The sequence below is a fragment of the Exophiala xenobiotica genome (assembly GCF_000835505.1).
Source record: "Exophiala xenobiotica strain CBS 118157 unplaced genomic scaffold supercont1.4, whole genome shotgun sequence".
In the NCBI taxonomy this organism is placed as follows: Eukaryota; Fungi; Ascomycota; class Eurotiomycetes; order Chaetothyriales; family Herpotrichiellaceae; genus Exophiala; species Exophiala xenobiotica.
In genome coordinates this window covers 2,163,599-2,189,966 of record NW_013562491.1, presented here as the reverse complement: position 1 = coordinate 2,189,966, position 26,368 = coordinate 2,163,599, and the positions used below count along the sequence as shown (strand labels likewise).

Here is a 26,368-nt window from a genome sequence, read left to right as displayed (position 1 = left end):
AAGAGAATGATTCGATGTGGCCGAATCCAGACTAGCGCCGTGTCCCGCCAAGATTGCACCAGCGCCAAGACATCCCACAAGAATTTTGGCCGGCATCGACATCAAACAGCCTTCGAGATCTCCAGGTGCAGACAATCACACGAACCTCAACGCCCTCTTCCACGGTCCTTCATTCTTCCTCGATTGCGAGTGTCTCTCTCATCGACAGATCAACACCGCAACTATGGCCGACTCTCCAGTTACCATCCGAACCCGCAAGTTCATCACCAACCGACTTCTCTCGCGCAAGCAGATGGTCGTGTAAGCACTACCCCCATCTACCTTTTGAAAGAACACTCACCCGAGTGGGAACTGAAACCCTTCAAAGAAGACGATGATTGCTGACCTTGATCGACACCAATAGTGACGTCCTGCACCCCAACCGCCCGAACGTGTCCAAGGATGACCTGCGCGCGAAGCTCGCCGAAGTTTACAAATCCAACAAAGACCAGATCAACGTCTTCGGCATGCGGACGCAGTACGGTGGCGGCAAATCCACGGGTTTCGCCCTGATCTACGACAGCGTCGAGGCCATGAAGAAATTCGAGCCCCACTACCGACTTGTCCGGGTCGGCCACGCCACCAAGATCGAGAAGGCCAGCAGACAACAGCGGAAACAGCGCAAGAACCGGTCCAAGGAGTTCCGAGGCACAGCTAAGACCAAGGGTGCCGCGAAGAAGGACAAGAAATAAACGTGAAGCTGCGGAGGTGATGGTTGTGCTTCTGGCGCCGGCACAGCGAGACGAGGCGAGGCGAGAATGGTCTATGCTGCAAGGCACTCGCCTCCTTCTCCTTTGCTCTGAGAAGGCCGAGGTCATCGATGAGATCAAATACGGCCGGTCAGAGTTTGAATGGTCCAGCCGTTGGGATTCGGCACCAGTCTACAGAAGGCCAGCTATTGTGCTTTGAAAGTTTCAACGATGGGCTACCGGCGCATGAGATCCATATGCATTGAATTGAAATCAATTGTGAATCAAGAAGAGCCTCTAAAAACTTTGGTGTCCCGCGTACCTTGCAGCCTCTTATCTGCTTCTGCTTTCCAATGCGTGCAAAGGACAATTTCTCTCCACCGAGCTAATGCTCTCTATGGCCAACAGCAAATTGCAAGTCCTCAGCTTTTGCAAGCTGCAGACGAAGAGTGTTTGGTACAAAGTCTCTTCATTCGATTACTGAACTTCAGTCTCATTATTTGCACAGGAACCATCCAGTACACATCGCACCACTGCGTTTCAAGTCACAATTAGCGAGTAGCTTTCCGAGCCTCGTAAGAAATGCTTTTGTCCGATCTCGCAACCGATGACGCCCCTGTAAGAAAAGGCACCACATCCACACATCCAGGCCACTCCAGTACAGTCAAGCATAGCGAAAATAGCAGTGATGAAGCCGAATTAGTTTCCTCGGCAATTGACGAGCCCAAAAAAGTCCCTCGTGTGCCACGGTCGTTGCAGTCCTGAGCTCCTTGACCTGTAGCATTGGCCATGTATCATTAGACCTATGAGTCGATGTTGGATTGCATTCAAGGCGCAATGTCGAAACAGAAATAGCAAGTGTGACTGAGTTGACAGTCAAGCAAGTGTAATGGGGTATAGAACACGGTGTTGTAGAGTAGCAGGTAAAGGCAGTGCACCAAAGTATGTTCACATATTCGACATCGCCTGTCGTCAATATCCGGACGACGTATTGCTGATGGATGCGACCGAGCCTCGACTTGAATCCGTGGGACATCCTGAACAGTCGGGACTGCATTCTTCCGGGACTGGCTCTCTTCGTGTCACCATTGGTTGGGTGCGGCGATACAAGGATCCGTTCGAGAGTTGACCTGAAGTGCTCCTCATCTGTGAGCTGTGGCCTGCCATCAATCCCGTGTACCCATATGCGATAGATGTGTTGTCTGGGTTGGCCTGGGGACTCTCACGAGAAGATTTCCTGGAATCGCAATGCTGAGCCTGGATACTTCCGGTATGGGCGGTTACTGGAGAGGTATGAGTCTCATCGACATTGAGTCGAAGCCCAGCTGGTACAGAGCTGGTTGGAAGACCATTTCCCATTGTCAGGTGATTGTAGGTCATATCTTGAATGTTGTAGGCTGCACATCTCCTCTCGTCTGACTGTTCTTGACTTGCATTGCTGTCAACTTGATCAGGAATATGTTGTGCTGAGGTAGCAGAGTCAGAAGGCCAGTACCCAGAGCTTCGCGGGGTTGATACAGAATTGGGAATACAGTCCAGAGAATTTTGTTGTGTCGAAATAATGCTGCGAGCAGTGACTGGTGTTGGCAGAATTCGGTCGGATGGAAGGTTCCCAGCAACTCCGGACGCATGATATGATTGTTGAGGTTCCGTGACGACTGAATAAGCGGATGTGGGCAAATGAGAGCCCTGCTGTGAAATACAGTGTTGCTGCTCTGTCCAGAGTGCACCAGGATGTGGTCGCACATTCTGTGCATGCACATAGTAGCCATTTGCTGTCGACATCGGATCTGTGTTTGGAAGGATGTAAGGAGGCGGATGAGCGCTGTAGGGGCTCGTCTCTTCATCATCAGGATATGGGGAATATGAGCCGACATAAGATGCTCTGGCCCAGTCGACACTCGGGCTAGGCGTGGCGTATCCGGCATAATCGATGCCTGGATGGACAGCAGGATATTGGACCGAACTCTGGGGGGTGTATCTTGAGGATAATGGCACGTAGTTTAAGCGATGATTTGAGGGCAGCGAATAAGGTGAATATCGATGTGGTGAGTGCCAGCCTCGAAAACCGAACGAGCCTGCATCAATCGACGCAACCTGTAAGGTTAGGATGGGTGAGTTCCTCGCGGGGGCGGAAGACCTTACTCGTAGAAAGCGACAAGAGTCTCCATGGCCAGCGTTCCGGCAGTTCGCACAACTCTGATTGTCCCCTTCATTACCGCTGCATTTGATCTTGCGCTTTCGACATCTTTCACACTATACATCATCAGTCTGATTACCAGAGTGACATTGTAGAAGCATTCCACACATACTGCAACTGGAACACGCTTTCTTGACCCACTCGCCGACCGGCTATCTGGCTCTGAAGATGGTGTGGTGCGGCTGCTGAGATGACCGGGTGTCTCATAATGATCCGGAATATGACGGGTTTGGCTCAATGGCATATGAGTGCCTCGGTCATTTCGTCTGAAGAATTCTAGGTCTGAATTATATATCTGTCGTGTCGAAATCTGGTTCACCTGTCAGCAAATAGAAAACAAGAGCACTGGAGAACTGTTGTTTACCATAGTGTAAGTCCGAGACCTTAGCTGAGACAAGCAAACATTGACCCCCGAGCATATGGTAGTGTCCTGTCGACCGAGATCTGGTTACCAAATGACGTTCAGCTCGTGGATCAATGTTCTGGAAAGATATTTCGATGCAGGCAATAGTTCAAGAAGAAATTCTGAGCAATGAGAGTTGGCAGAGCAAGCAAGAATGAGCCAGGATCAGGTGCATGCTGGCGTTCTTCAAGGATACTCCAATAGGAGGGGAGGCGCTCCGTCTTTGTAAGGCAGCCTGGATCAGATCGTGAAATATGTCATATCCTCATTTGTGTTAGACGTGGAATACCCATCGCTCCCGCAGAGTCATTGCCTGCACGTAAGTCATGCTGTCGGAGTTGTCCTTGAAACTTGATCGTAAGATTTCTTTGTAACGGGCTTGCTGCAGGTTTCCGTCGGTGTCACGATGATGCTTGATCCACTTCGACAACCTGATTCAGCAGGCAGAATATGGACTGACCAGTCATTGACATGAACAAGCCATGCCTACCATATCAGTTGTGAAACGAATCGGGCTCAGTCCCACCAATTGCAACTCCTCGTTATCCCAGACCACCAACCGTAAATCGTATTTCAGCATAAGGTGTAGGTGGCATTGGTTGTGGATGTATTGTCGATAGGTTCCATGTGGGGAGACAAACAAGCCATCCAACCCTTTTCTAACCGTATGAGTAGGCATGAAGCATGACGTACATTCTGACCAGCATAGCCTGCAAAGAGTGTGACTTGAGTTGTCCTGTAATTGGCATTGCTCATCAGCAACCAAGCCTAAGGAGCATTTTCCGTTTGCTACGAGTTAGGTGGGTCGGCTGATTGGTCGGAAATTTCTGGTATCAACGTGGCAACTGTACCACTTGTCCTTTCGAGCAAACTTGTCAGTGGACGATATCAGACAATGGAATTCGACGTAGGCTTGAGGATGGATATGATCCAGGAGACTTCCAAATTCTGATAGCTCCTAATCTGATCTTCGGCCTGCACAACCATTTTCGAATGGTGGGTGCTTATTCCAGGCTTTGTACTCAAACTCTCTGAGCTTTTCCGGTAGTCGTCAGAGCCTGATAATGTATGGAGTTGCTGACCGGTACGTAGCTCAACGGCCCCGTTTGGGTGGGTGGCGGAAATACAAACAAGCATTTGCGGAAGATTTCATGCAAGAAGCTGCCAGCTCCATCCAAGCACATGACAGACATCAGCAGTGAAGTATGCCGCTTGTTTGAGGTAGGATCGAGTTGCTGGCACTGCTGCCACAAGGGAAGCCCCTGAACAGCAGCTGCAAAGTGCCTGCGGAACATTGCAGGGCCTGCTCGTAACACAGAGATGTCAAAGATTGACCCCATTTACCACAAGCTAACCACCCAGCAGCCTTGACAAATCAGAGTCTGAGTTTTCAGTCTGAAAACGTTGTACAGAAGCGCAACGACCTAGGTGAGAGCCCCGGCAAGGCCAACAGTGTCGCAACACCCTGGTGGAAGGCTTTGCCAGAGAAACGCACGATGGTGGAGACTTGTCATGCTAGGTCCGAATGGGTGCTGGGAGGGCTTCACCCATTCACTGAGCAAAGCCTCACATCACACACTCACATACACACACACTTACGTGGCAACGTTTGTCGAGGCGGGCTGCGGAAGCAGAAATGGGTGAACACCAGCAGCATGATTGTAATCTGGCGTCGGATGATCAAGGAGAATTTTCAAGGTTATTTGCAGTCCACGTGCACAAATCTAGGAACTCCAGTTCAAAATTAGACCATATCCGATCGAAGCCTCCTCTGCACCTTGCTTAGGTTGTGCGAGAAAGTGGACGATGCAGCAGAAAGGAGGTCAACAGCCCGACCAGGGCTGGGTGGCTGGACCTGTCATCGAAGCGGGTGGAAGCCGACAAAGAAGGCGGTTCGTGACAGAATCGGGGGATTTTTGTATGACTGTGAAGAGGTGAGTAGAGAGGACGTGGATGGTTGCATATGCAGATGTGGACCAATTCGTTGGGGGCAAGTTCTGGCATAGAACAGCATGCAAAAGACAGGTAGCCAAAGCCAATTGGACTAGCTGAAGACTCCTCTTGGTCTCCAGCTCATGGACAACAGGAATAGGACTGGCACAGCGTGAGTGAGGTTACAGAACCCCCATCTCAACGAGGTCGGTCGTTGCAGGTACCAGTCCGAGATCCAAAAGGGTAAACTAGCCTCATGGATCAAAGCGGACGCTCAGCCCCTCCATAGTCCGGAGTCTGCCGTCTTAGATAAGGTTGAAGCTTATCGTCGTGGCATGGGAGCCCTCGCCATCGAGCGGTGCCACGTCGCTGTCGACAACTTCCTTCCACGACAATACAATGCAGTCGTCTTGCGTCTGAACTTTCCCGGGTAACACGGAGTGGAAGGTGACGCGCGTTTTTCAAGGCACCCAGTGATCTGCACGATGCAGCAGAAAGGTGTTGCGGCGTTGCACCTTTTTCGAAACAGACGCAGGGTAGAATTTCTGATATGTTGGATGATCCAAGGAGAAGCCGGCGAGCTGAACGATGTTGAAGGTCGGTGGACGGAAAAAGAGCTAGTCCATAATAGAGCTAGCGTATATGCCCATTTCTTGGCATCTGGTCGAGATTGACGCTGCCTGCTGCGAAGTACTTTACGTTGGACGGCAACACCATTAGACCAGGTATCAGGTCCGACAACGTATTCACGCCTATTGATTTCTGCTTCAATGTGTGGTGGCACTACTGGCTAGGGATTCGATCAGACAAGATTTAACAGTCGATACATGAGCCGGTTATGAAGGCAGAACAGGGCCGGTTTTCCAAGCTTGATTCGTCATGAGCGTTCTACTCGAGACATCGCTGGGAGAGATTGTCATAGACCTTCTCGTAGACAATGCCCCCAAGTGCTGTGAAAAGTGAGCATACAACACCCGATGTCAAACTGGAGACTAACCGAAACTCTAGCTTCTTGAAACTATGCAAAGTCAAGTACTACAATTTTTGTCCAATTCACACGGTCCAGAAAGGCTTCTCTTGTCAGACGGGAGACCCGCTGGGGCCCGACTCTCCTGATAGCGATGGTGGAAGCTCGATATGGGGTCTGCTCTCTGGACCTTCGAAGAAAAGCTTCGTCGCCGACATCGACCCGAAGTTGAAGCATACACAGCGTGGCACGGTCAGTATGGCCACAGTGCCGTCGTCCAAAGATGCTGATGAGCGACTCGCCGGCAGTCAATTCATCATTACCCTGGGTGAAGATATCGACTATCTTGATGGCAAAGCTGCTCCCTTCGGCATCGTTGTAGAAGGGTTCGACACTCTCGAAAAGATCAATGATGCTTTCACAGACTCCAATGGCAGGCCTCTAAAGGATATACGCATTCGACATACGATCATCCTTGAAGACCCGTATGATGATCCACCAGGCTTGGCTGTTCCAGACGAAAGTCCTGCTCCCACAAAAGCGCAGCTCGCTACCATTCGGATTGCCGACGACGAGGAACTGAGTGAGGACATGGATGAGGCGGCCATGGAAAACTTACGGAGAGAACGTGAAGCACGAGCTCAGGCGCTGACTCTGGAAATGGTAGGAGACCTACCTTTTGCGGAGGTCAAACCTCCTGAAAATGTCCTGTTTGTTTGCAAGCTGAATCCGGTTACGCATGATGAAGACCTGGAGTTGATCTTCAGTCGTTTTGGGAAGATACTTTCGTGCGAAGTCATCAGAGACAAACGCACTGGAGATAGCCTCCAGTACGCGTTCATTGAGTTTGAGAACCAGAAGGACTGTGAACAAGCATACTTCAAAATGCAAGGCGTCCTGATCGATGACCATCGCATTCATGTGGACTTTTCACAAAGCGTATCCAAGCTCTCAGATGTGTGGAGAGATGCTACGAATTCGAAGAGAGCAAACCAATCGGGCGGATTTGGTGGCATTGCCAGCCTGGAAAAGAAGCGGCATTATCGAGAGCAAACTGGGGCGAATCGAGATGGACGAGACTATCGAATGGTCTTTGACAAGGACGATATCCGTCGGAAAAGAGATGCCCGCCATTCTAGGAGCCAAAGTCCACAATATGCTCGAGGAGAAACATCAAGGGACAATGACAGGAGGTACCGGGACGACCGGGGGACCAGAGAGAGGGACAGGTATGATGATAGAGACCGAGATCGCGAGAGAATGTACAAGAAGTCGGATCGAGACAGAGATGGAGATAGGGACAGGAACCGGGATAGAAGTGGGCTAGATGCACCCCGGTCGGGTCGCTGGCGGGACGGGCGCAGATGAACTTCCCACCGATTTGTACTTGTGATGTGTATAACATAGCTTAGTGATACCAGAAAAGTCACTCGATGTCCCTCGAGTAGTACCGTGATGACCTTGACTTCTCCGGATCTGGTATTTCCTTCATCGTGTGTAGCAGTACGTATCTACTTGTCTCCGTGAGTGGTGGTCGTTGCTTTGACCAATGCCTTGTCATACGTCAGCACGAGGCTGAGGCTGCGCTCTGTTTGCGGAGAATTCTTGCGGAGTGATCCAGAGAGATCTCTCGCCTGGCCTGATTCTGTTGTCTTACAGCGCTAGAACACAGCTGAAACGAGCTGGGCAAGAAGGAAGCGGGCGATCCAGGGCAACGCATCTGCTGTTTTGACGAGTGGGCAAGCCAGCTCTTGTCCATTCCTGTCCATTCCTGTCCTCACTTTCATCACTTTCATCTTCCTCTTGCACAACACCAACCTCTCCTCTCCCCCTTGTTTCACGCAATTGACTGCCACCACAACCGAAGGCAGAATGGCAGCAAACATGATGAACACTCTCCTCGAGAAGCTCCATCTCACGTCGCCCGATCGTGGAGCCCCAGCCCAGGCGCCCAGCGAAGAAGATCTCAAAGAACTACGACAAAAGTACGAAAAAGCAAACCAAGGCCACGTCTTCGCCTTCTACGACAGTCTCGATGTCCAAGGCAAAGCCTCCCTCTTCGACCAGCTCTCGTCCATTGACCCAGACCGCATCAATATCCTCGCAGACAAAGCCCTTCACCCTCCGAAACCCTCCGCAGACGAGGAACAACCCTCCATTGAACCACTCCCATCCTCCGCGACCGCCTCTCTCCTCGATGCTTCCCAGGACCAGCAAGATGAATGGTACAAGGCCGGGCTGGGTCACATTGCAAACAACAAAGTTGCCGTGGTTCTCATGGCTGGTGGTCAGGGCACAAGACTAGGCAGTTCAGACCCCAAAGGCTGCTTCGATATCGGTCTTCCAAGCCACAAGTCGCTGTTTCAAATGCAAGCAGAGCGAATCTGGAAAGTCCAACAACTTGCCAAACACCATGCCTCCTCCTCTACAGACCCTGTTGTACCATGGTACGTCATGACTAGTGGCCCTACTCGCGGCCCTACCGAGAAGTTCTTCCAAGAACACAAGTACTTCGGCCTTGCAAAGGAGAATGTGATCATATTCGAACAGGGGGTCCTCCCCTGCATATCCAACGAAGGCAAGATCCTCATGGAATCCAAGTCAAGAGTCGCCGTCGCACCTGACGGTAACGGCGGTATCTATCAAGCACTCATGCTCTCCGAAGCGCGCTCCGACATGCGCAAACGAGGCATTGAGCACGTCCACGCCTACTGCGTTGACAACTGCCTGGTCAAAGTCGCGGATCCCGTATTCATCGGCTTCTCCTCCTCCAAGGACGTTGACATTGCTACGAAAGTTGTCAGGAAGCGAGCTGCCAACGAGTCCGTCGGCCTCATCGTCCAAAAGAATGGCAAGCCCGATGTCGTCGAGTACTCCGAGATCGACCAGTCCATGGCCGAAGCCACCGACGGCACAGGGCTACTCAAATTCCGCGCCGCAAACATCGTCAACCATTACTATTCATTCCGCTTCCTCGAGACCATGGAGGAATGGGCGTACAAGCTCCCCCATCACGTCGCGAAAAAGAAGATACCGTACATGGACACGGAGAGTGGCGAGTCCGTCAAGCCTGACAAGCCGAATGGTATCAAGTTGGAGCAGTTCGTATTCGATGTCTTTCCCTTCATATCCATGGACAAGTTCGCGTGCTTGGAGGTCGAGCGCAAGGAGGAGTTCTCGCCATTGAAGAACGGCAAGGGCTCGTCCGAAGACAATGCAGAAACCAGCAAGAGAGATATAATGGATCAAGGCGCTCGATGGCTCCGCGCTGCAGGTGCGTTCGTCGTCTCCGAGGGGGACAGTGCGGGCGTCGAGATTTCTCCTTTCATCAGCTACGTAAGTCTCATGCATTTGAAGTCCATGATGGAAGAATTCTAACCGTTTGACAGGGTGGCGAGGGCCTGGAGTACCTCAAAGGTCGAGAAATCAAGGCACCAGCTGTCATTGAGAGGGCTGAGGGCAACGAGGAGTGAGTGTAGGAAGGTAACGAGGAAACGAGGACATGGTACAAGTATGAGTGTTGTTCAACAAAGGGGTGACCGCAAAGGGCTAATCGTCAGGTCTAATTAGTATCGGTAGGTCGGCGTGATAGCGAATACGGATATGGAGTAAGAAACCACCAAGGCATGATTTTGAATGCACGGTGAAGCAATTGGCAATTGGGAATCGGCGATGAAACGAGATCAGATGCCAACCTTGATTCTTTTCTCTCTGCTTTGACTGCCTGCCTAGGGTATCAACCAATCTATCGCTTGCTCACTCACTCTGCTTATCTCTCGCCCCGTCAAGTCGTCACTCGCACAACTTTTCTCAACGCGGGTGCCTTGTGCTTCACTTCGTTCCTTTCCTCTGCCTTTGTCTACCGCTCGCTGTCGCCCGCTTCCTTCGTCTCATGATTGGCGTTGCTCCGGTTGCGTCATCAAATAAAAGCGTGTCGTTCCATGGGTCAGATCCTTCGTTCGTGAACATGCTGCCGTCCGATAAAGCAGAAAGCAAGTAAATTCGTGGATATGGGTCGTGGGGTGTTGCGGAAAGCAAAGGTAATTGCGCGGGAAAAGCCATAAACCTGGGTGCTCGTGATGAATCCTAAAGAGTCCTGGGCTGCCATGGCCGTACTGAAATTCATTGATCATTGACTTGATGGTCCCTAGCCTTAATCTGCCGATGGTTTCGTGAAGAACTTTTCCATAGTGTCATGTTGGGGTCGTGAACACACGTTAGAGGCGTCGCCGGTTCAATGTGTATCGCCGAATAAAGAGTCAAGGCATGACAGCCTCGGGGAACTTGCGACGTGATGCTGAAAATTCAAAAAGTTGCAAAAACTGAAAACCAAAATTTCGAGGAGGGTTGTAATCGGAAGAGACTGTCATGGTTTAGGGTATCGCACTTGCAGAGAAGGAGAATGATGTCGGTAAGAGGAAAATAACTGACTCTGCAATGCCTCAAGGGTCGAGCACTGATGAAACAGTGCTCTATGCAACCGCCGCAGTGGCAGCAGCGGTAGCATTAATATCTGAGGTATCTGCTGCAGGAGGAGCTGCAGGAGCATCAGCAGATGTCCCGTTTGGTACACCGGCAGCCGAACCATTGGTTTCAGCAGAAGTGCAGTCTTTGCTGATGTGCCCTGGTTGACCGCACTTATAGCAGGTCTTTCCAGCAGCGTTCAAAGGACCGCCGTTTGGAGCAGTACAGTCCCTTGAGATGTGGCCCTACAAGTTGTTAGCTTGGGATCGAGAACCCAGGGGACGGCAGACGCACAAGCTTGCCGCAAGCATAGCACTTCATGGCTTGAGCTTGACAATCGCGAGCATAATGGTTGGGGCCGCCACACTTGTAGCATGTGGCAGCCCGGTTGTTGACGACATTAAAACCGCCTCGGAAGTTAGCAAAGCCGCCACGACCAGGGCGAGGTACAGGTGCAGCGCCAGGGGTCGGGCAGTTGCGAGCCAAATGGCCAATTTGACCGCAAGAGTAGCAGCGACCGCCGGCAGGGCCACCGCTAATGCGCAAGGTAGGACAGTCAGCTTGAACATGGCCTAGACCCTGGCAATGATAACATTGTTTTGCTGGAAGCACTAATTAGCCAACGAGAACCGCTTCGCCTTGGATGTCTGACTCACTCTCAGTAGTGCGAGGCATTGGGCACTGGTTGGATTCATGACCTGGTTGCTTGCAGTTGTAGCACAGTCTCTCGGACGATGTGCAGACTTCTGCATAGTGCCCAACATTGCCACACTTGTAGCATGCACGACGCGAAAGAGACGACATTTTGATGGTGTAGATCGGTGCTCTTCCTCAATTCCTACACAGTATGTATGTCAGATCCCGCTCTTGAACATATCGCACGCGCGAAAGATAGGGAACTTTAAGGAGGGCAGTCATGGATTCGGCCAGTTATCAGATCGATAAGCGACAGGGGAGGGAATTCGTGCAAGCGCGTCAAAGGCGACCGGCATACCTGCTCAGACTGAAGCTCGAAAGGATATCCCAATTGCCCGCGACCTCTAGGGAACGTTAGCCGCCAAGCTGCGACGTTTGCGGATAGATGCAGAGGGGGATGAGCGACCCGAGGGTGTAAAGGAGGGGCAGATATGACAAGGGAAATAAAGAGGGCAGTGAAGACATACAGATGGCGCAACTTCCCACTCGACCTTTCCAACGACTTCCAGCCTCCGTCAAAACCGTCTGACAATCAACACCAGTCTGATAGTAAAGGGCGACAAGGTGAGACCGAAAAGTCGCAGGTGAAAAGCGGGCGGACCCAGTCGAGGACGCAGAAGTGCCAAGACTGCGCTTGCTCATAAAGTCACTAGCGTGTTAATTCACGTGACTTTTTGTTTCCTCACCTCGACCACTTTCGAAATGGCGTCTCACCGTCGCAATCTCAGCAGACCACGTTCCCTTTGCCGAGGCATGTCAAGGCCAATTCGAAATGCTATGGACTTCTCCTCACGAGAATGATTCCGAGGGCATGTGGTTTTTGAATAAGACTGTTGATGTCCTCGATAATTCCGCGGGACTCAGAGTTTGCTGGAGAGTCTCAAACTCGTCTGCCCTCGTCGCCCACCAACGCCAGCTTTGATCAGACCCAATGTCCCAACAGCGACATAATCCCCACCCCCAGATATACGCTCACTAACATAAACACAATTCTTTTCCCGTCCCTAGTCCTTTGCGGAATGAAAATGAAATCTCGCGCCAACAGCTCCACCAGTCCCGAGTATATCAAGATCCCAGCCGACACCGCATCAAACACACCGCTCACAACATTCGCCGTGTAACTATTCGGGTCATATGTCGTCCGTAGCCCGAGCCCGATCGCGATCGCAATCGGTGTTGTGAGTCCGTACATCGCGCATAGAATCCATGGAAGCCAACTCGTTTTTCGAAAAGGAATCGAGGACATTCGCGCACCAATCCCCAATCCTTCAAATGACTGGTGAAATACCAGCACGGGATAGAGCGTACTGAATTCGTCACCAGAAACACCCAGATTCATCCCGATGATTACCGAGTGGAAAATGATGCCGAACTCGAGAATCAGGAATCCAGCAATCTGTTGTCGGAACGCCATCTGTACCGCCACAGAGTCGGCATCCGCGTTCTCGAGATCAACGGTATCTTCAATAAATCGTTTCTCATAGGCCGAAATTCTTTGCACAGGTAAGCCGCCAGCCATACCTACTCCACCGGATGTCGATGCTGTCATGGGTTGCTCTCCTTCCCTCGTGATAGCCTCTTGGATATCTGGATGCGGGTTTCCAATGCCAAATCTCATTTCGACGTACCACTCCGCCGCAAAGTCCATCAGAAAAATCACCATCTGCGAGTTGTCAGGAGCATGTACCATGGTGCGTGGGAACAAATCATGAGAGGCGTGGTTGGATGCGACTGTCTTTCGGAAAGGAGGACACATACGACCGAAGTCAGCACTATAGCCGGACACCAGGCGTAAGTTGCCCAGCCACCGGTCATGCCAACGCAAGTGTTTGGTCCGATCTCAGCGTATGCTGGGTCAAGTAGGTGGATCTGGATATCGTCAGGAGGCTGAACCGGTACGGCACAGCAACAGATAAGAAGCTTGCGCCAGGGGGGGTGCGCGGCTTCCAAAAACCACGGAGAAACTCACAAAGGCCGTGGAGACGATCACCCCTGCGCCGAAGTACCGCGCAAACAAATACACATACAGCGGCAAACGTAGTCGAGGCGACCATTTCGCCAGGATTGGGAAAATTGTCGCAGCCGAAGAGACAATCAGAAGCACGAATATAGACGAGATCCTCGCCCCCATGTGTCCGTTATACTCGTTGCCGGACTGTGCGAGGGCACATACCACGTCCCGAGGGTCGGCGGTAGTCAGGTCGACGTTCAATGGATTGAGGCCGGCTGCCATTGTCTCCGATAATGCCAAAGGGCAAGACGGGCAAAAGCAAAAGCAAACCCCAAGAAAAGAGATACTTAGTATGAACCGGAAATGGTATGCACACCACACGCACACGCAGATTCCGTGAACGACAGGCCCGTATGTAATAAATATGTCCTTCCATCAACGATCCTTTTATGACTCTTATGTCACAAGTCAGCCGTCCAGAATTGAGGACAAGCATGAAAATTGAGGACCATGGGAGAGTCTGCTGGAACGGAGAATTTAGTGTGGATCTGCGTGGCATCGCACGAAATCCTCGACTTCCTCTGCAGTAATCGTGCGATCGAATTCGTCGTATACATCCACTTCTCGAATATGATGCCAAAGTAGAGTGACCACGCCGATCGAGGCGTATCGATGGTGGTGATGGTGGTGTCAAAGGACCTCAATCAAACGAGCCGCGTGGATCAACTACCGATAAATGCGACGAAACGTTTTGAGGACCACACGCGGCTTTGTTTGACATCACAATTGTCGTCGGGATTCATCAAATTCACTCCCTCGAGTTTGCAACGATTCTAGTTGCCCGTTGCATTGCCACGTAAGCGTGTTACTGTCTGAGACGACAGAGTCTCGCAGGCCTTCCCATGATTATGATCCTCAAGAGCAATAGAGTAATCGTGCAAAATGTGCGCATTACGCTTGAGTATATGCTATTATGTAAAATATCTATGTGAGGCCCATTTTCCGCAGGTGCTGTTCTCGTGGTATCTTCGTTAGGATGTTCGAGTCCAATTCAGTGGTTGCCGACGCCAGCTGGGTGCCAAGTATATATACAAGAGATGGCAGTGCACGGGGTATTCGAGATTTAAGAGGAAATGTTCCAAGACCGCGAACCCCGAGGTATAGGTGGCTGGTGCCTGCTAGCAAGCCTTGTTCGTGACGGGGCCATATCAGGGTACGATTCCGGGAGACCAGGTAGGACATATGGGCATCATGCGCCACCATGGAGCCTCTTCACTGGCTCACCGTCCTTCGCCCGTGTCCATTGGTACTTGAACTTCTATTAGTACTGCCACCGCCACCTGCGTTGCCACCACCCGCACTGGAAGGCGTTCCTGTAATGTTATGCATAACAGCAGCAACGAGACTTGCAGCGGGCGCTGCCTGGCGATGTGCTCTCCGCTGGCTACCAGCATGAGCCTCACCTGCCTTGAGAGCCTCCTCGACATAGAAGCCGAAGACATGGCGATAGAGGTCTCGCAGCCAACCGAACCCGTACACGCAGATGGTCATGCCCCGAACTGCTCGAGCGACCTCCACAGCACTGATTCTTCCCCGTTCGCCTAATGTGCCGGCAACGCCCAGGTTTCGGAATCCAGAGTCATTCATGACAGCTTTGCGGTAGCTCTCTAGCAAAGTCACTTGCCAAGCTTGATTGCCAAATGCGTCATCGGGCAGATTCTTAACAAAATTTGGCAGAGAATTGAGGTTAGGATCAGGTGATGCTCGTGTATAACCTCGACCAGTAGCGAGAGCAGCCTTCACAAACAAGGCTTTCAAAAGGATTAGAGTCGGATCTTCGGCTGGGGTGCGAACAGTAGAAACCGTGGTTGCAGAGGTTGGATTCATGCCACCTTCGGAAACAGCTGATGCTGGAAGAGATAGGACTGAGGAGTTCGACGACCACCTGTGAGTTGCGGTATTAGGTGCTGGTTTGGCAGAGTGAGGATGTCGGGTAGGCGGGTTTGGTGAGACCTGTCGTTGAACAGGGGCAGAGGTTGATGAAGCAGATGAGCTGGACACCCTTGAGGCTTCTTCCGCACCAAGGACAAGGATATTGGGTATGGGCGCTTCATCAGGCGAGATCGTGGTGATTGTGTCTTCGAAGATGGTTGTTGGCGTTTCGGGGAGCATTTTAGGATTTCCGTTCTCGTCCAAAGGGGCAAAGCCAGACCGCTTGGCCTGATTGAAAGCCTGCGTGAATGTTGTTTGACTCGGTCGCGGGGTGCCTCTTTCAGGACGAATCTGCGTCCAGCCCTCTCTGAACAAATCACACAGCTCCCAACAGGCTTGTATGGCTGATCCAAGAAGTTCTTCATCTGGCTTCTTGCCTTCTCTCCGGCTCTGGCGTAGACTGAACAGCATCTCGGCCAACGACCAGCAAGCTTTCAATAAGGAATCCGTCTCTTCCGCCATTTTCGTCTTTTGCTTCATTAGTCGGTGACATAGAGTGATGTAGAAATCGAGTGTCCTTTCGCGAAATGCTTCTGGTAGACTCCGATCATGAGTGTTGTACAGGTGATTGTTCAGCTCGAAGCTGACCCTCAACACCGAATCCGCAGTTTCGTTGTCGCGCACTCTAACTTCGAACAGTGTTTGACAGAAATCTCGACAAAGGTCCAGTGTTGGTCGTGATGAACCATGTGAGAATGAGCCTGGAGCATTCTCGTCTCGAGTGTTGTAGAGGTTCTGACACAGTTTCCAACACGACTTCCATGCTTGTTCTTGCATATCACCTCTTCCAGAAAAGTTGAATATCCTCTCACGGTGAATATGGCTCAGGCTGGCCAGGGTATTACACAACGTCCAACATTCGGACAGCGCATTACGCAGTGCGTTGATTTCAGCTTCCGCGTCACGCAGGATATTAGTGCCAATATGGCTTTCGTCGCCTGTTTCGTCAGTACTTGGATGGTCAGTATCGTCGCCTTCCATGATACCTAGATGCCTGTCAGTCAAATTGGACGAGATCCTGGTGAGCAATGCTTACTGGCCAGGCTTGAGCCGGGACGACTCAGTGAGCTGAGATCTTGCCTAGTCTGTGCTCTCGGCGTCCTTGACCAATCGTGCAAAGGAAGAGCAGGGAGGGACGTTTGAAGAGGTGTAGGAGGCATGGGGACATCGTGAGCCTGCGGTAATCAGCTTTCAAGATTACGGAGCTTGCACAGGAACAGCAGACTTTAGCAGGTGGTTTGGACTCAGGAACCGTCGACTTGATAGTGGAGTCCGAAGCCTGTGAATCGGTAGAGTCGGCTCGTGCCCTTTCACCGTCCTTCTGCTGGGTCGATGACTTGGTCGTCGTCTCTGCGTCCATTGGTTGTTCCGGCTCTTCATCCACTGACTTGAAGTCCTCCTCACTTTGGGATTGCGATGCTTGATCACTGGGCTTAAGAAGCGTAAGTTAGGGTCGACCCAGCGTCCCTGCAGTAGACATACAAATTTGCCAAACCCTGTCGGGATGTGAATGACTGATTGCGGTTCCTTCTCCTCGTCTAGTCTTTGTCGAAATTGTTGTTCCAGTGTCGGTCCGGTCGCGACCTGTAAACAGCATCAGTAAGTCATTCGAAAAGAAAGCAACAACTCGAATATCACACATACTCTCAGTGGGGTTGCGATGTGATGTATTCCCTCCCTACGCGGAGACGTCACTTCCGTTCCCTGGGTGGCATTGGGACTGAAAGGCACCTCTGTCATAGAGCTTGGTTCTGTCCCCTCCTCTTCAACCTCTTCGTCTACGTCTTCGAAATTTGTGACATCCGAGTTGACAGGAGACGGAGCAATGGGATCTTGGGGAGAGGTAATGTAGTTAGCTAGCGGGGCTTTGAGATGATTATCGCTCGCGGAGACATCTTTCTCGGTCGCGGACCTGTCAACATCAGCAGTAATTCCAAGCATCGTGTGGGTTGAGCCTACATCGGTTGCTCTGGAGGCGCGGCACTTCGTGGTCGAGGGGAGTGCGAATGCTCGCCAAACGGTGAAAATGGTGATATCAGGGGATTCGTCGAAGGACTGAACCCTAAGGGAGCTCTCACAGCCATCATCTCTGTGCGCTCTTTCGGCCTGCGGCACAATCAACCTGGATCTCGAGGTTGACTGCGCCTAGGCGAAAGAGGTTGGCTCTTTTGCGTGCAGGTGTGTCCGGCACAATGGTCGGCGGACGACAAGGGTGACTATTCCGCTGCCAAAAAAATTGACTGCTGGATGTCGACAGAGACCGGTCAGAGCAGTACGGGCTTGTTATGGTCGCTGAACAGGTCGCGTGCGGCGATGCGGGTTAGCACAGAAATTGTTGTTGGAGGGTGTGGGAATAAATCAATGGGGCCAAATGCATGTGCCAGAGCATGACCAGGAGGGCTGGGAGAGCACATAGGCCGGCGAAGGTATGCGTGCCTCAGACAGAACTTCGAAGGACGTGGTTGAAAGTAATTGGAAGATACCATCAGAGCAGCTGTCAATGGAGAGGCTCGAATAATGGATGGTAGGCGATACCTTTTTCTTGGTGGAGGCCTGATCTTTGGTGTTAAGGTAAGAAGCACGGATAGTGGTCGAGCTAAGATATCAATACCCTAGCATATGATTCGGCTCGGGTGCATTGCTAGAGCTAATGGAGCTCGCCATGGGTTTGCGCTGTTGGCATTTTATGGATGTGCTAGCATTGCGCACGAAGGCGGAAGGCAATAGTGGGAGGTACCAGCATGCTTCACACTTGCGAAGTCAGACTCGCGCCGCGCCTAGCTTTCGAAGGGATGTGATGCTAAGCTCAGTGGCATGTGAGTCCGGTAGTTTCAGGAGGAGCAGCGCGTCGAGAAGAAGATGTGAGTGGTGGGCAGGCTGGAAGGCGCCAATAGCTGTTGGTCGAAATGCTGCAACAGTACTCCGTATGGAGGGGCAGGGACGCATGTCCAGGTCACCGGGGAATTTGGGAACCAGCAGTTCGGAGACGGGGACGATCAAAAACCCTGAGCTGCCACGAGCTGGTGGAGGCTTCAAGCTGAAGCTTTGACGGTGATAGACGGGAGAGGAGGTGCATTCAAAGTGCCCAAAGGTGCAGAGGATCACCGGTCGCCAGACGATGTGATTTGAGGGAGCGACAACTAGGACGAGATGGCTGCAGCTTAGCCAGGCATGAGACAGATTTAAGCGCCGACGGAGAGGAAAAGAGGGTGCGGCTGGAGGACCAGGGGTAGATGCAGGATAGAAAGAAAGCAACGAATAGGGAAAAAGAGGCATCGCCAGCGGAGCCAACACCATCAAGGACGAATTGAACGATTCTGCCAATGGTAATAGAGAGGCTTCTCCTTGCTGCAAGTAAGCGCCGGATCATACATGGACTTGAATGCTCGTTGGGCCGAGGACGCCTTGGCTGAGCTGCCGCCTTCATGAACAATTGTGCTATGGTAAACGTCCTTGAAGCCGGGGAACTTTTGGTCAAACAAGCTGACATACGGAGTACTGTGTCAACTGGCTAGCTAACTCGCAGTATTGGACCTGGATAGACCCAGTGCGAGGTTGTATGTTTGACTCATCATCAAATCCAACAAGCAGGAATCAAGTCGTACAGTACAAAATCATCATAACCGAACCATCCATGTCATGGTCCTCAAGAAGAAGAGCCTCATTATCATCGTTCTCCAAATTATGGCCCCAATCCGCCCCCAACACCTTGCATGAAAAGAAGAAGTACCAGTCCATTTCTGGTCGACGGAGGTCAAGGTCGTAGTCTCAAAGACCAGCATTACCGAATAGTCATTTGCTTTGCCATTGCCCCGCCTTTGCCGACGCCGCCTTCTCTGGATGCTGAAGCAGTGACTCCCGCTTTCCGCTCGAATACTTTCCAAAATTTCAAGCTCTCATCAGCCGCTGTACAAGAAGGTTAGCCTATTTCGTTAAGACCAACATCCCACATCAGAGTAACTTACCCGCTGTTGCCAACATTTGGCCATCTGGGCTCAGACAGCTGTGAAGGACTCGAGTTTCGTGTGCAGGGATCTCCACATTGCGCACCAAGGTAGGATAGCTCCAGATGCTCAATGAGTTATCAGGGAAGCCGCTAGAGCTCACCAACTCGCGGTAATGGTTGCTCCACTTCAGGCTGGTCACTTGTGATCCAGTGTCGATGCTGTTGACGCGGGCTCCGGTAGTCGTGTTCCAGAAGTGGATATGTCGGTCATTAGAGCCACCGCCAGTTGCCAGAAGGTTCAATTGCCATGGACACCAACTAAGAGCCTTGACTGCGGCACGGTGATTCTTCTTGGCAAACTTAGGAGCTGCGAGTGATCGAGCATCCCAGATTGACACCAAGTTGTCGTTGCCTCCGGTCGCAAGTTGAGCACCGTCGGAACGCCATTCAAGGCCGCATACTTCCGAAGTATGGGATACGAGCTCGGCAACCTTGTGTTGAGCGACACGGACGTCATGGTTGAAGACGAGGCCACTGCGGGCACCGGTCGACAAAGTGTGCTTGTTCCATCCCATCACACCAACGCGGGTTTCGTGACCGAACATGCTTCGAAGCTTGGTACCTTCTTCGACGTCCCAGATTTGGACTTCCCCGGAACCGAGGCCCACACCAACATAAGCGCCGTCGCCAGACCATTTCACACTGCTGATGTAAGTATCTGGAGAAGTCTCCAGCAAGCAGCTCACTGTGCCACTTTCAGCCGACCAGACATAGACATTGCGTTCGAGCCCAATAGCAACTTGGTTGCCTGCGCTCCAGTCGAGCAAGTTGAGGTAGTAGTCGTCGACAAGTCCGGGTGCATCAAGCACACGTTCTGGAGCAGATTGAATGCGTCGGCGGAACTGTGCAGACTGAGCATTAGCTTGCTTCAGTGGTCGGTTGTATTGGGATCGGAGATCAATAGGCTTGGATGACTCAGGAGGAGCAGGCTTGAATTCGAGGATCCGCTGACTGGTCGAAATGCCGCAGGCAGAAGCTAAAGTTGATTCGTATGCGGTTGATTCTGGGTTTGTGCGGGTGTAAGATGAAGTTGTGTTGTCGTCCTCTAGACCGAGGCTTTCAAGAGCAGTAGTGATGTCTGCATCAGCTCCTCGGGCAGAGATATCAAAAGCACTGGCAGCATTCGCTAGGACAATAGATCCGTCAGCAGTGCGAGGACGAGTGTTCTCATCATGCTTGGCTGCACCTGCGGTGGCAAGACCGGCACTCGCAGTGCGATTCGGGATGAAACGGTCTGCAGTGTTGTGTGGAAGTCTGATGGTGGTCTTTCCTACTCTTGATCTCAAAGCAGTCTCTTTTCTAGACTTCTCCCTCGATGGCGTGGAGGTGTTTGGCCCAGTGCCAGTCAAGGTCCATTCTGACACACCAAGCTCGAGTTGCTTCGGTGAGTGTCTAACTTTGGCGATGTTGGACTTTGGGGAGCTTGCGTAGGCAAATTTGGAAACCGATCGCGAGGTGGATCGAGAGAAGAAGCTAGAGGGATCCGACTTGTGGATGGATTGGTCTTTGCGCAGAGGAGTAGAGGGGGATGATTTTGCGGAGACATTGGTGGGCATGCTGGTTGTCCTGCTTCTCGGTGAAGGGGTGAGAGGCATTCTGCCACCTGCAGTCTTTGTGGAGAAGATGCCATGATGGCTCTTCAGAGGGGTTGATACGGCTGTAGTTGCCATGATGTGTGATCTGTTAATGATCGAATGGACAATCTAATGTTTCGATCGAAGTCTCGAGAATCAATCAAGATCTCGAAGGGTTAGTAATGTTGTCGATTAAGCAACCAGAACTTGTCGTGGAAGTCTGTGCCTGAGTCCAGCAATTCAGTGATATCCCAAGATGCTCAACTGAATGGATCCTGAGACGCTATTGTCGTGATGTTGGTTAGTATGTGTCTCTGTGTCTCGCTGTAATTGTTGGATGATTGAATAACCGAGCTTTGCACGGCAAGGCGATGCAGTCGGGGGGTCGACCAATTCTAGCAGATGCAAGTATGATCTAATGGACCGTATGCTATGCGCGAGCAATGATGTATGTGGCAGAGGAAGATATGGGATTGAGGAACGTAGAGGAGGTTGTGGTAAGAGAAGAAAAGGAAGCGTTCAGCAAGAAGCGAGCAGCATATTTATCGCAAATCCAAGTCGCACAGGGCAACCGCAGCCGTTGCCGGCGAGCTGGTGAGACGGTCACGTGTCAGATCCACGTTACTACGTAGTATGTCATCGCCAAGCTTGTGTAAAGGCGAAATATTGTTCCGACCCGAACATCAACTTCAGCCCTTTTGTCCTAACTTTCTTCAACTTGGTCCATTCAAGGCCACCTCTCTGTCTCCGAGATTACACGCATGATCGATCCTCCAGCTGTCGACTTTTCGCAGACATATTCTCGGGCTTCAGCCCTTGGGCCGACCTGCTTCATTCTGGAGTGGATGGCCACTGACACCACATCCCTCTTCCGCAGCCGCTCCTGACTCCCTTTCGTATGATGGCACAACCCTCGACACCACATCCTCATATTTTCCAACCAACTCCCCTGCCCGCAACTTCTGTCTTTTTCAACAACCTGTCCTCTGGCTCTAGAACGGCATCAGGCTCGAACACCCCAACTGGCTCCACTTACCTGATGCCGACCAGCCCCGCCAAGAACGCCCTGTCATCTAAGGATGGCCTCAAACCAAAAATTGTCAAGACGACCGGTCAGAAGCCGGCTTGCTTGGTTAATGCATCCGTGACATACTGCGGCAACGAGCAGATCTACGCGTTTGGAGGCTTCGACCAGTTTACGGACGAAGTCTACAATCACGTGCTGAAGCTGAATCTGAAGACGCTAAATTGGGCGCTAGTGGACAACTATGGAGACATTCCGGGAGTTCGTATGGGACACTCAGCCTCGCTCTACGAGGGTGACAAACTCCTTGTCTATGGTGGAGAGAATGAACACCGGGAATACCTATCCGATGTTGTCATTCTGAACCTCAAGGATCATCACTGGACTCAGCCAGAAGTCCAGGGACCTGTGCCGAAAGGTCGTGCCAGGCATGCCGCCGTTGTCTATGAGGACAAATTGTTCGTCATTGGCGGTCTGACGGGCGAAGCTAACTACATCCTCGACGACATTTGCTATTTGGATCTCAAAACATGGACATGGTCAAAGACATGGAGTTTCGTCCAAAGATTCGACCACAGTGCCTGGATATGGGGTGGTCGGCTATGGGTTCTGGGTGGTTTGGGCGCCGATATGGAACGTCCATCTGAGATATGGTGGCTGGATCTAAAAGGATGCCCTGCTTTGTCTGGTTCCGCAAGGCAATACCCTACAATGGGCCGGATACCAAGCAGTCGATCGGACCCTTTCTTGCACCCCACCAGAGCCGATCGCGTTGACACCTACGCGGCTAACTCAGGTAGTGTCCATATTCGGTCATCCCGCAGAGAAAAACCGACAGCCCCAGGGGCGATATCGTCGCTGAAATTCGTCTCGGGTCCTCACGTACCGCTGCAGTCTTCAGGCACACATTTCCATGTCTGCTCTTCAGGCACCTTACTTGACTTTGTAACACCATCGTCAACCATCCGCCACAGCGACTGCAACCTATCATCCCTCGAGCTGGACTCTCTAAGATGGCAACGCCTGGTTGAAGGGCCTGACCTCTTCCAACCTGGCTACAAGTGGCATTACTGCACCATCAACGAGGACGGCACCAAGGTCTGGCTGCTCGGGTCTGCTGCTGAAGATGCTTCTGCCACAGGGCAAGACTTGCAGCTGAGCGAAGTCCTAGCTGTCGACCTCAAGAGGTACGGCCTTCTCGGCACCCAGGACTCGACACTCTCATCTGAGCAGAACCGCATTCTCGCCTCCGAACGACAAACCGTCCATTCCAGCTCCCTCAGCGGTGGCACCGGTCTTGGTTCTGACCTTGCGGCGATCTTCGACCAACCTCCCGAGAACAGTATGAGTGATTTCATCATCACCGCCAACACAGAACCGACCGACGACGACGACGTATCTGAGACCGGCTCTCAGGCCAGATTCTCAATCAACTCGACTAGCAGTCACATGCTTGTGTCCGAAGGGAGCAATGTCTCCCAACCGATACACGTACATAAGATGATTCTCCAAGCCCGCTGGCCACACTTCAAGCGCCTCTACGCGTCAAAAATGATCGAATACCAGACGTCTCGCCTGCACATCCCGGAGCCGTACTCCGTCGTCCGCGCATTCCTCTATTACTTGTACACGGACAGCATTGCGCCTCATCCTATCTTCTGCCGTGATCTAACGGATGTTGCCGGCATGTTGGTCATGGCAAACCTGTACGACATGCCGAAGCTTCGTCTCCTATGCGTCAACCGACTCTCCCGCGAGATCGACATCGAGCACGCCGCAGTGATCTGGGAGCGCGCTGGCCGGACTGAAGAGGAGTGGTTGAAAGCAAGAGCTGCACGATTCTGCCTAATGAATTGGGGCCGCATCGTGCGGACCGAAGGGTTCAGAAGTCTCAGTCGACAGAGTCTTATGGAGCTGTGTGAAGTTGTGGACACCGAGGGCAGAGTCGTTGGTGGCGAAGAGCTCGACGATGCCGGCATAGATGGGTTCGGTGTTGGTGGTGGGTACAGGTATCGACGTCGAAGTCATCGGCCCAGCGAGACCGCCGAAGAGACCGAGGGTGATGATGAGGACGGCATGGATATGAATTGAGAATCCGGCAAAAGATGGAATCAGAGCAAATTGGGGTTTCGGGGCGACCAGATCGTCTTGTGCTGTGCTGTGCTGTGCTGTGCTGTGTTGTACTTGGCTTGGCTTGGCTTGGAGTTCGGTGTCCAGCAGGGAGAAAAATGGAACATCATGGCTCTGTCAAGGACTTGTAATATGGAAAGGACTGGGCATGCATTCGAATGAGATCGGCATAAGCTATGGAGTTTACGGTGCTGCTGCTTTTCCACAAGAGAGGTAAGCATCAATGGTTTAAGCTGGGCGCTGGTCCGTCTGGATTGTATGGACTTTTGTAGAACTGTAGAGTAACGAACGGCACAAATGAGCTCGAAATTGCACTTCAAAAGTTCCCGTAGATGGATGCTAATAGAATTGGCGCGAACATTCACGAGTACTGTATCGCCATGGAATGCAGCAGATGGATTCCGACGAGAATCTCGTTGTCGAGCTCATTTCGTGCATCTATCTAAGGTTACAATGCCAGTGCGAAATGCATGGTGGGCCAGTCTGTCCAGCCTTGTACTGATAGTCAACTCTCATCCTCAGTCCGGTGCTCGTGTCGGCTCGACTACTCCCATAACTGTAACTGAGCTGTTCCGCGCTCGTACACAGTTTGGGTAGGAGCGTGGTTCTTCGCTTGACGGGCGAGCTGCAAGTTCTCGCAGGTCTCCCGTGTCTTGGGACTCATGATGCAGTATCTGCATTTGGTCTGCGAGTATTACCGGCTAGTTGATCTTGTCGCCTGTCTGAGACAAGCTAACTTGCCAGGCGCATTCGAAGGTGAGGAGTTTATTCGTTCGTTCGAGCGGAAAGCCAACCAAGGTAACAATAATCATGTTCGTCAATTCACCTAGTCGCGGCGAGACTATCGCTTTTTCCCTCCAGGTCTGGGCTTGACCTCCTCCGGCTGCACCCCGTGTAACATGATCTTATTCGGGATCTGAGGCGTGTTCTTCTGATAACCTTGACTCCAATCGTAGCACACCGCATACGCAAAGACGGTCCCCTGCCTATTGAATGCCGTCGCGGTAATTGGGGCGCCAACATTGGGATAGCCCTTCAACCTGTGCTTCGCATTGCCGTCCCAGAAGTGGAATGTGCCATCACTACCGGCCGTCGAGAACGTGCCATGCACAGGGTGGAAGGAAATAGCATTGACCGCATAAACGTTGGCGACATCCCTATTTGGTCCTGTCGTATTCGGATTGTCTCGGTGGCATTTAAAGCTGAAATTGTTGGCCGAATCTTTTTCTTCGACATACTGAATCGCACATCGTCCTTCGATACTACCCACGGCGAAGCCTGTAGCGTCTGTGAAGCAGCTGACGACTCTAGTCTGGAATTTCAAGGGTGATTGCATGGATTTGTAGAACTTCTCGGGAGAATTGAGGTCGATGATGTTGATGTATCGGTCTGCTGTGCCGACGACTAGTAATTTGTTCTTGACATCCATCGTGTAGACTCGTTCTTGACATTGCAACGTTGCGACAGGGTTTTGTGATCGAAAGTCCCAATACTTCACAGTCTTGTCCCACGAGCCGGTGATGAGGATGGGCGAGTTGTTTATGGTTGCGAAACAGCATGATCGGATGGGCTGTTCATGGGCGACGAGGGTCTGAGGGGTCATGCTGCCGGAGGCGAGGTCGAGGAGTCGGAAGGTCTTGTCGGCGCCGCAGCCTGCGACCTTCTGACCGTCCTAGGACTACTGTTAGCAAGAAATCTTGCCCAAGCTGTCTCGATGGTGGATACCTCAGACCAAGCACAACCTAGCACTGGAGCGTCAAAGTCCATTGCCGCCTTGCCCTCACTCTGGCCTTGTTCGTTTACCTGGTATATTCTGACTTTCTTGTCCCATGATGAGACTGCGAGGAAGTCGGCTTGTGGAGAGAATGCAAGGCCCGATATACTGTCCTCGGGTGGTTGTACTAAAGCGACATCTTTCGAGACATCTCCAGTTGTGCTTGAGGCAGCAGTGGTTGAGGCCGCGCTTCCAAACAGGCCTGACATCTTGCCGGGTATCGACCGCTTTCAGATGCGACTTGCAAGATGTTATGGCTCCGGTCTGACTATCCTCGAGATGTGCAAACTTTTCGATATTAATAAGAGTCCCTATGTTAGGCAGGAGCTGTTGAAGGCAGACGCGACAGTTCACGCGATTCACTTGCCTGCGGAGGAATCGCGAAAGTCGAACTTGAAGTTGCCAAGCCTTATGTACGGCGACGCAAGTGACGCTAAAGTGGCAATACGGCGAAGCACTTGTTCCGGGTCTGTTCGGTCTATCAGGCTCGCAGGCCAGCAAGAGGGCTTTCAGTCTCGCAAGTATTC

The 26,368-nt window shown here is 51.8% G+C and overlaps 9 protein-coding genes across 10 annotated transcripts; 4 read left to right on the top strand and 5 right to left on the bottom strand.

Moving 5' to 3' along the window:
* Positions 1-116: 116 nt before the first annotated feature.
* On the top strand, positions 117-1,033 carry PV05_07025 (40S ribosomal protein S24-A). The gene is made up of 2 exons (XM_013459809.1): positions 117-300; positions 404-1,033. The coding sequence occupies exons 1-2, from the start codon at positions 224-226 to the stop codon at positions 729-731; spliced, it is 405 nt and encodes a 134-aa protein (XP_013315263.1). The 5' UTR covers positions 117-223; the 3' UTR covers positions 732-1,033.
* A 667-nt stretch (positions 1,034-1,700) lies between these two features.
* PV05_07024 (uncharacterized protein) lies at positions 1,701-3,295 on the bottom strand (the record flags this gene model as incomplete). The annotated part of the gene is made up of 4 exons (XM_013459808.1): positions 1,701-2,825; positions 2,874-2,984; positions 3,041-3,238; positions 3,293-3,295. 4 exons carry the CDS (start codon positions 3,293-3,295, stop codon positions 1,701-1,703), a joined length of 1,437 nt encoding a protein of 478 aa, XP_013315262.1.
* Positions 3,296-5,974: 2,679 nt separating this feature from the next.
* Positions 5,975-7,685, top strand: PV05_07023 (peptidyl-prolyl cis-trans isomerase-like 4). The gene is made up of 2 exons (XM_013459807.1): positions 5,975-6,222; positions 6,272-7,685. The coding sequence occupies exons 1-2, from the start codon at positions 6,143-6,145 to the stop codon at positions 7,596-7,598; spliced, it is 1,407 nt and encodes a 468-aa protein (XP_013315261.1). The 5' UTR covers positions 5,975-6,142; the 3' UTR covers positions 7,599-7,685.
* Positions 7,686-7,848: 163 nt separating this feature from the next.
* On the top strand, positions 7,849-9,993 carry PV05_07022. Of its 2 annotated transcripts, XM_013459805.1 has the most exons (3): positions 7,849-9,566; positions 9,620-9,741; positions 9,791-9,993. In XM_013459805.1, the coding sequence occupies exons 1-2, from the start codon at positions 8,103-8,105 to the stop codon at positions 9,701-9,703; spliced, it is 1,548 nt and encodes a 515-aa protein (XP_013315259.1). In that variant the 5' UTR covers positions 7,849-8,102; the 3' UTR covers positions 9,704-9,741; positions 9,791-9,993. The 2 variants fall into 2 exon arrangements, with proteins under 2 accessions (XP_013315259.1, XP_013315260.1); XM_013459806.1 differs by having other exon boundaries at positions 9,620-9,993.
* A 709-nt stretch (positions 9,994-10,702) lies between these two features.
* PV05_07021 (uncharacterized protein) lies at positions 10,703-13,623 on the bottom strand (the record flags this gene model as incomplete). Its single annotated transcript, XM_013459804.1, has 5 exons — positions 10,703-10,939; positions 10,989-11,273; positions 12,679-13,053; positions 13,149-13,259; positions 13,360-13,623. The coding sequence occupies 5 exons, from the start codon at positions 13,621-13,623 to the stop codon at positions 10,703-10,705; spliced, it is 1,272 nt and encodes a 423-aa protein (XP_013315258.1).
* Positions 13,624-14,276: 653 nt separating this feature from the next.
* On the bottom strand, positions 14,277-18,081 carry PV05_07020 (uncharacterized protein). The gene is made up of 6 exons (XM_013459803.1): positions 17,293-18,081; positions 16,978-17,245; positions 16,816-16,917; positions 16,559-16,765; positions 16,370-16,508; positions 14,277-16,319 (listed from the first exon to the last, which is right to left on the bottom strand). Exons 1-6 carry the CDS (start codon positions 17,418-17,420, stop codon positions 14,614-14,616), a joined length of 2,550 nt encoding a protein of 849 aa, XP_013315257.1. The 5' UTR covers positions 17,421-18,081; the 3' UTR covers positions 14,277-14,613.
* Positions 18,082-18,664: 583 nt separating this feature from the next.
* Positions 18,665-21,424, bottom strand: PV05_07019 (uncharacterized protein). Its single transcript, XM_013459802.1, has 2 exons — positions 19,299-21,424; positions 18,665-19,239 (listed from the first exon to the last, which is right to left on the bottom strand). The coding sequence occupies exons 1-2, from the start codon at positions 21,007-21,009 to the stop codon at positions 19,115-19,117; spliced, it is 1,836 nt and encodes a 611-aa protein (XP_013315256.1). The 5' UTR covers positions 21,010-21,424; the 3' UTR covers positions 18,665-19,114.
* Positions 21,425-21,639: 215 nt separating this feature from the next.
* PV05_07018 (uncharacterized protein) lies at positions 21,640-24,393 on the top strand. Its single transcript, XM_013459801.1, has one exon. It carries the CDS (start codon positions 21,812-21,814, stop codon positions 24,026-24,028), a length of 2,217 nt encoding a protein of 738 aa, XP_013315255.1. The 5' UTR covers positions 21,640-21,811; the 3' UTR covers positions 24,029-24,393.
* On the bottom strand, positions 24,246-26,190 carry PV05_07017 (uncharacterized protein). Its single transcript, XM_013459800.1, has 2 exons — positions 25,793-26,190; positions 24,246-25,739 (listed from the first exon to the last, which is right to left on the bottom strand). Exons 1-2 carry the CDS (start codon positions 26,048-26,050, stop codon positions 24,909-24,911), a joined length of 1,089 nt encoding a protein of 362 aa, XP_013315254.1. The 5' UTR covers positions 26,051-26,190; the 3' UTR covers positions 24,246-24,908.
* Between the last annotated feature and the right edge of the window lie 178 nt (positions 26,191-26,368).

Coding starts and splice junctions, on each gene's coding strand:
- PV05_07018 (XM_013459801.1), top strand. CDS start 21,812: ATGATGGCACAACCCTCGACACCACATCCTCATATTTTCCAACCAACT.
- PV05_07022 (XM_013459805.1), top strand. CDS start 8,103: ATGGCAGCAAACATGATGAACACTCTCCTCGAGAAGCTCCATCTCACG. Junction 9,567..9,619: donor TTTCTCCTTTCATCAGCTAC/GTAAGTCTCATG, acceptor ACCGTTTGACAG/GGTGGCGAGGGCCTGGAGTA.
- PV05_07025 (XM_013459809.1), top strand. CDS start 224: ATGGCCGACTCTCCAGTTACCATCCGAACCCGCAAGTTCATCACCAAC. Junction 301..403: donor TCGCGCAAGCAGATGGTCGT/GTAAGCACTACC, acceptor CGACACCAATAG/TGACGTCCTGCACCCCAACC.
- PV05_07020 (XM_013459803.1), bottom strand. CDS start 17,420: ATGATGGCTGTGAGAGCTCCCTTAGGGTTCAGTCCTTCGACGAATCCC. Junction 17,246..17,292: donor GCGCCTCCAGAGCAACCGAT/GTAGGCTCAACC, acceptor TGATGTTGACAG/GTCCGCGACCGAGAAAGATG. Junction 16,509..16,558: donor AGTCCAAACCACCTGCTAAA/GTCTGCTGTTCC, acceptor TGATTACCGCAG/GCTCACGATGTCCCCATGCC.
- PV05_07023 (XM_013459807.1), top strand. CDS start 6,143: ATGAGCGTTCTACTCGAGACATCGCTGGGAGAGATTGTCATAGACCTT. Junction 6,223..6,271: donor GCCCCCAAGTGCTGTGAAAA/GTGAGCATACAA, acceptor CCGAAACTCTAG/CTTCTTGAAACTATGCAAAG.
- PV05_07017 (XM_013459800.1), bottom strand. CDS start 26,050: ATGTCAGGCCTGTTTGGAAGCGCGGCCTCAACCACTGCTGCCTCAAGC. Junction 25,740..25,792: donor TAGGTTGTGCTTGGTCTGAG/GTATCCACCATC, acceptor CAGTAGTCCTAG/GACGGTCAGAAGGTCGCAGG.
- PV05_07019 (XM_013459802.1), bottom strand. CDS start 21,009: ATGGCAACTACAGCCGTATCAACCCCTCTGAAGAGCCATCATGGCATC. Junction 19,240..19,298: donor CCAAATGTTGGCAACAGCGG/GTAAGTTACTCT, acceptor CTTCTTGTACAG/CGGCTGATGAGAGCTTGAAA.